Here is a 7,500-nt window from a genome sequence, read left to right as displayed (position 1 = left end):
ATTTTGCCCAATCTTCAAACAGGACAGACCCATTTCTACATTGAACGCTTTAACAAGCTAGTGTAGAGGAGGATGTGGGTTCACAGTGCCATTTGCAAGTCAGTTTTTGGTGCCCAAAACTTGGCATTTGCAGTGTGGAGGTTTTATGTGCAGAAAGTGAAAAAGGAACCCATCCTTAAAGCAGTAGTAAAGTCTGCTTTGTGATTTTAAAATGTGTCGTTTAGGAGATATTAATTTTACCTACAGGCAAGCCTTATTATAGGCTTACTTGTGGGTAAAACTAATACCTCCTGAACCAGGGATCCTCAAACTATGGCCAGCGGGTTGTATCCGGCCCGCCAGTGTGATTTACCCGACCCGCGGACCGCCCCTTTAATATCGCTGCAATCCCCCTCCCCTCTGCTACCTTTTTATCACACTAAATGAGAAACGCGACAGGTCCATACAAAAGGCGGGTCTTTTAAATTAAGGGGCGGTTTCAGCAATCAAACACCTGCCTTTCACTAGCAAAGTCCCGCCCTTTGTCCGGACCTGCCATGCATCTTGTGTGATTGAGGTAGCAGAGAGGCGGAGTGCTGGGATGTTATAGAAGGGGCGGCAGTGTAATATCGATGGGGGGGATCTGTGAGGAGAGGAGTTTGTGTTGGATGGGCTTTGTGATGGGGGGGGGGGGGGGGTGGGAGTCTGATGGGTGTATCTGCTATGGGCTGACCTGATATGATGGCTTTTTGATGGGGGGAATCTGTGATGGAGATCTGTTATGGGGGTCTGTGATGGGGGGGTCTGTTATTCTGGCCTTTGTGATGGAGAGGAGTTTGTGTTGAGGAGCTTTATGATGGGGGGGATCTGTTATGGGGGCTTTTTGATGGAGAGGAGTTTGTGGTGGGGGGTCTGTTATTGGGGGCTTTGTGATATAGAGGAGTTGTGTTGGGGGGCTTTGTGATGGGGGGCCTAATATGGGGGGAATCTGTGATGGAGAGGAATCCGTGATGGTTCATATTTTTTTTAACTATAGTCTGGCCCCCCAACAGTCTGAGGGACCATGAACTGGCCCCCTGTTTAAAAAGTTTGAGGACCCCTGTCCTAAACTGACACCATTTAGGAGCTATTCACACTGGATGCATCTGGCGATGTCACCGTCACATGTGCTCTGAAGGTCTCGAGTCTGCAAACCTGGAAGGAAGACCAGAGAAAGATGGAAGCCCCGTCATCGGTGACAGCGTGCCACTGGTGGGCTTCATTCTAAGGCAATTCTTTCATAATGAACTTGATGCATACTAGCATATTATGCATCCTTTAGGGTAAAGTTTTTTTTTTTTTTACTGCAGCAGTTTACAACTACTTCAACTTACAAACAGAACTCCAGCCTCAATGTCTTCTGTCCCATCTACTTCTGCCTTAGGCACTTGGTGGAAAAATTGTCCCACTCCCATTGTGTTCCCTCAAATTCTCATTTAAGCAGCAACACTTGCCTGCAAACACCCAACCTCCCACAAAACCCACCAACTGCCCTTTACAAACCCCCTGGGCCTCAAGGGGTGTCAATCACAGCTGTGTCCTTTGTAGTCCACACCTTCCATAAGCTAGCCATAGATGGTTCGAATCTCTACCAGTTCAGTAGGGACCGGCAGAGATTCGAACCAAGTATGGGCAGGCTGATTGTACCAAAGTTGATCCATGGAAAAGGGTTGGCTGCTCCTTCCTTTCAGCTGTTTCAGCAGGGACCGAACAAATTTCGATACATATGTGACTTGCCGTTCAACCACCCTTTCAGATAAATGCCACGCGATAAACCGCTGCAACGCCAATTTGTGTATTTTGACAGCGGAGCGAGCCTCCCTGCTGTCAGAATACAACAGCAGTAAGGATTCCCTCATCCACCATAAATCTGTGGATGGGGGATTTTTTTTTTTTGCTCAGTTTCTTGGATGACCAGCTTTACTGTAATAAAATAGTATCTGGACTACTGAACAGTTGTGTGGCATTTGAGTTCTTATCCCCCAAGCAGGTGGATGGACCTCCTTGTACAGGTTGCAAAAGTTTAATATCCAAATTTAAACCTTTATAACCCAGTGCCCATTAAAGCCCACCTTGCAAATCCGACTCCGCGACTGGTGCCACTGGAATCACGCAGTATCCTTGTCGATATCACCTGTCCAAACGGCTTCAGCATATTTTCCAGCTCTTGTTCATCCATGGACAATGGCAAGTTTGATATATACAGGTTTGTTGGATCTTGTTCTTGTTGCTAAAGGGGGAGAAAAAAAAAAAACAGGTTTAGAACCAAGTGTTCTGCCATCAAAGCGCAACTTCCAAATTCTCCAACTTCCTCTGATGGTATCAGAGCTAGACAAAGCAGAGTTAGTTAAAAAAATATACACAATCAGGCCAGTGACACACAATACAGAGCGTATTAAGGCCAGTCACAAGTGACACCACGTGACATCTACGGCTCTTTAATTTCAGAATTATATTTAATATACAGACTATTGTTTTCATCCTCAGCCATCTGTCAATAATGTATTAAAATTGAAATCATACAGCAAAACTTTGTACCACACTAGTAGGCAGGAAGCAGAGTCTGTATGTAATGAACAAACGTGGCCACCCACATATACACTTATTGTTAAAAGCTAAAAAAAATATTCTTACATAAAACTCTGACAAAACTCAAATGCCAACTGGTCTAAGAAAATAGATCATGCAAAAGATGGTCAAACGAGGATATGAAGGGACCAATGCAAGAGAGTGTGCCGTGGATACTTATGAATCAATGGTGAACCTCTTGAATGGCAGGGAACCCAACAACATTGAAGACATAGGACACCGTGGTTGCAAAGATACAATGCCATACCTCCCAACTTTTTGTGAAGGAACGAGGGACACCTATTAGTAAAAGTATGTAGGCATAGGACACACCCACTGTCACACCCACTTAAAGGAGAATTCTACAAAAACATTATTAAACCCACAAGTGCTTTTTTTTAAACCACTACTATTCCATTATACTGGCTTTTGAAATTTACAAATGGAGCAATTTAGAAATTGGATGAAAGGTTTAGCACCACATTGAAAGCTAAAAAGTACATTTTATATACAACTATATAGATCAGACGAAAATGAGGGACACATGGGGAGGAAAGAGGGGCAGAGGGACTATTCCAAATCAGGGACAGTCCCTCAAAATCAGGAACAGTTGGGAGCTGTGATAATGTTGAAGGCCATGCTTACTGAACAGAGATCCACTTGTTGATAAATATATGGATTTTTGCTACAAGTGAGTAAATGAACTGAGATTTTGCAGATTTGTTAATTAAGGTGGAATACGTCATCCTAATGGGAATGTAACATGGAGTGAAAATAAATTAAAGTGTCACTAAACTGATTAAAAATGAAAAAAAGAAATCTATCCCATTATGTATGGTTAACTCGTCTACTGCTCTCAGCCTCCTCCAAATTTCCTATTTTTTTGTTGCAGTGATCGGACATCTTAGAGCAGGGATCCTCAAACTACGGCCCTTCAGCTGTTTTAGAACTACACATCCCATGAGGCATTGCAACACACTTACATTCACAGACATGACTAGGCATAATGGGAATTGTAGTTCCTGAACTGGAGGGCCATAGTTTGAAGACCCCTGTCTTAGAGGATGGATATATTACATTTGTTCTCCATGATCCCGCTGGGAGAAAGGTGCAGGCTACCAAAAGGTGCTCATCCGAATGATGTATGTATAAAGAAGGCGCCACACTTGTGTCCAGCCAACCTGGTGTAGACGTCAAATTTGCCTTAGACCATGAATCTCCACCAAAACCACGCCCAACATATTTTACTCTGCCAGCCAGAACTTAAAATGATAGGGTAGTCTAATCTAGGTACCCTAGGATTAAGCACCGGTGGGTGGAAAAAACACATGTCAGGGGGGTGGCTTTGGCAGAGACTCATTCTCAAGTCTACACTACTACACTAGGTTGGGTGGACAGGAGTGCTTTAATTTTATAGGATACCCTAACAAACTGAAGCCAAAATTCAGCCAATACCTTATTAGGCAGTTACAGGAAACCATTTGTTTTATTTTTGGGATAAAGCCTTTACATGAATGATTATTGTAAGCACGACTGTCTGTGGTAAATGGTTTGACTTATCCCTGTAAACCAAACACATATGCAGAATGGCTTGTTCTTTTGAAAAAGATTTGCTGGCTGCATCACCAGAAGAAAATAAAAGAAAGTAAGCCTAAAAAAGCCATCACATCTAAGAATTGGCAAGTTGAAATAGAATAAATGCTTTTTGGTTTAGTACAGCTTCAAAGTTGTTTGAATTTTGATCCATGTGTGCCCGGTTTTAGAGCCCGTTCACACTGGGGCGACCTGGGATCCGACTTAGAGTCGCCCCAAGTTGCGTGGTCGAGAAAATGAATGGAAGTGAATGGGAGCCGTCTTAATGTACAATACTGAAGTCTCTCCGACTTCAGAAAAGGTTCCTGTACTACTTCAATCCAACTTTTAGGCGACTTGAATGCAACTTGTACCTATTGATTTCAATTAGGGATGTCCCGATACCGATACTAGTATCGGTATCGGGACCGATACCGAGCATTTCCCCGAGTACTTGTACTCGGGGAAATGCTCCCGATGCTTCACCCGATACTTGGGCGGGGCAGGCAGAGGAGTTGCAAATCTTCTCTCCCCCATGGTCAGTGTTGTCTTCCTCTGTCCGTGCCGTTCTCTCTCCTCCCCTTCCCCCGTCCGTCCATCCGTGCAGTTCTTTCCCCCCCCCCCCGTCCAGATCTCTCTCCGTCCGTCTGTGCACTTTTCTCTGCATCCTCCCCCCCCCCCCCGTCCGTGTCGTTCTCTCTCCCCCCCCGTCCATCCATCCGTGCAGTTCTTCCCCCCCGTCCAGATCTCTCTCCTCATCCATCCGTGCAGTTCTTTCCTCCCCCCCCGTCCAGATCTCTCTCCTCGTCCATCCGTGCAGTTCTTTCCTCCCCCCCCCCCCCGTCCAGATCTCTCTCCTCGTCCATCCGTGCAGTTCTTCCCCCCCCCCCCCGTCCGTCCGTCCAGATCTCTCTCCGTCCGTCTGTGCAGTTTTCTCTGCATCCCCCCCCCCCCCCCGTCCGTGTCGTTCTCTCTCCCCCCCGTCCGTCCATCCATCCGTGCAGTTCTTTCCCCCCCCCCGACCAGATCTCTCTCCTCGTCCATCCGTGCAGTTCTTTCCTCCCCCCCCGTCCAGATCTCTCTCCGTCCGTCCGTCCGTGCAGTTCTCTCTGCATCCCCCCCCCCCGTCCGTGCCGCTCTCCCCCCTCAATCTGTCAGGGGGGAGAGCGGAGGTAGGAGCCGCTAAGCCCGGCTCCTACTTTTTCCGAATGAACAGAGTCGGTGATCACCGACTCTGTCCATTCATATAACTGAGCATCGTAACCTCCTGTGTTTACGATGCTTCAGTTTATGAATGGAGGAGCTTCCCTCCATTCATTTCAGCTGAGGCTGCTGAGAAAGGGACAGGGGAATCTGTTTCCCTAGTCCTTTTCTCTGTCTTAAAGGGGAGATGCCAGAGGTCTGTTAAGACCCCTGATATCTCACCAAAGACCCCCTACAGGGCTGATTAAAAATAAAATAAAAAATTGCAATAAATATTAAAAAATAAATAAAAATAAAATGTAAAATAAATAAAAATAAACACACTGACAATTCACCCCCCCCCCTAAAATAAATAAATAAATAAAAATCACTGTAAAAAAAAAAAAGTGAAAAAAAATAAATAAATACTGCCACTGTCACATGACATTAAAAAAAGTATCGGTATTCGGTATCGGCGAGTACTTGAAAAAAAGTATCGGTACTTGTACTTGGTCTCAAAAAAGTGGTATCGGGACAACCCTAATTTCAATAGAAGTCGCCTCAGAAGTCGGATCACTATCTTAACTGAAGCAACAATACAGGAAGATAACATACATTTCTCAGGCAAACCCCTTACTCCTACAGTGCCGATTGTTGTTTGATTGGCCACTAGAAAGCCTCCTGTCCTGGAGGCGACTTAAAGTTGCCTTGTAAGTTGCCTGATTCATACTCAAGTCGTGTCCAAGTTGCCTCACAAAGTCGTGCTGGAAGTCATGTTGCCCCTGTGTGAATGGGCTCTTACCGCAAGCTAATTTTTTCCTCCACTGAACATTTCTCTCCCCCCCCCCCCCCCCAATTGCTGTGGTCACAATTTTTTATTTATTGTTTATAAAAAAAGGCGAAGTTGCCCATTAAGGAGCTGGTTGCCAGTAATAAGGACCCACCATTCCTACCATTACAATCCAATGGGTTCCTCAGATCTGTCTGCATAGTTTTTGTGTTCTTATTGGTGAAGTAGTGTACTGTGTGCTCTAGGATAGATCTCTTACCTTACCCCATGCTTCTCTAAGGCTACAAATAAAACTGCTGCGATTGTCATGCAGTATAGGATTTTGTAACTTCATTATCATTCATCACTATGGAAAGTAGAAATGTAACCGATTTTTTTGTAGATTCTTATTCTGTAGCGTGTTATTCCCTGTGCTGAGCAGGGCTGCACAATTGTCATACTACACCAAAGGCATTAAACAGTTATGAGATTGCTGCAGAGCGATGAGCAGTGTGCACATCAAGGTAAAAATCGCAATCAAAGTTGGTGAGGAAGAATCCAGAGGGCCAATATTACCTGATAAAAAATGCTCTCTGGGCTACTGGAGCAGAGGGAAGCATTCATAAAACTGTCAAATAATAAAGACCTTGCTGTATTCTCCTGTATTCCTGATAGCACCTTTCTTATTTGACAGCTTAATGAATACCAGTCCCAATTTGGAGGACTGCAATTTTATAAGAGTTGAAGGCTAAACTCCAGACAAACAGCTCAATACACTATTAAAATAAAAAATAAAATAAAATACAAACCATGTAATCTGCCATAGGATTAACAAATTCTGATCAGTGCTGTGTCCAGATATGCCTGCCAACAATATAGCCAGGTCTCAGACCTCCCAAATTGGCATCGTTTTTATATCATTAAGCTATGGGTCTGAACGCAGGTAAATTGTTTTCTATGGGCTCATGCACACAGCTGCTAAAAAAAAAAAAAAAATGTAGATTTCTTCAGAGGCCCAACCAGGCCATGTATGCTGTAAAACTATACCATGCAAGTGTTGCTTAGGTGGTGAGAAAGTAACCTTCCGTACAGTCAACTGAGCCAACTAACCTACCAACAGGTCTTGGGACTGTGCGAGTACCCAGATGAAAACTGAAGTCATAATCACAGAGCCACCATGCTGCCCCCAGGGGATTTACGGTACGTACTTTGATACAGTGCTCCTCTTAAATCACTGGGGTTAGTGCTGTAGGGAATTAGATACTTTTACCAATTTCAATTAAATTACATGGATTTTAACTATACCAGATTAAATGGTGGCTTTTTATAGATGACTTGAGTTTAGGTTTAGGAATGGAAATTGCGATTACCACAAATGTTCACCGATTCTT

General features: G+C 44.4%; 1 protein-coding gene across 11 annotated transcripts in view; it reads right to left on the bottom strand.

Annotated features, from left to right (window-relative positions):
- Positions 1–7,500, bottom strand: part of RBMS1 (RNA binding motif single stranded interacting protein 1) — a 497,047-nt gene that overhangs the window by 43,469 nt on the left and 446,078 nt on the right. For all 11 annotated transcript variants that reach the window (XM_040357882.1, XM_040357887.1, XM_040357886.1 and 8 more), the window contains exon 5: positions 2,091–2,248. In XM_040357882.1, coding sequence (XP_040213816.1) covers positions 2,091–2,248 — 158 coding nt within the window. The remainder of the gene's footprint in view (positions 1–2,090; positions 2,249–7,500) is intronic.

The sequence above is a fragment of the Rana temporaria genome, chromosome 6 (genome assembly GCF_905171775.1).
Source record: "Rana temporaria chromosome 6, aRanTem1.1, whole genome shotgun sequence".
NCBI classification, from domain to species: Eukaryota; Metazoa; Chordata; class Amphibia; order Anura; family Ranidae; genus Rana; species Rana temporaria.
The sequence above is the reverse complement of the archived record's forward strand: the minus strand, read 5'-3'. Positions and strand labels throughout refer to the sequence as shown.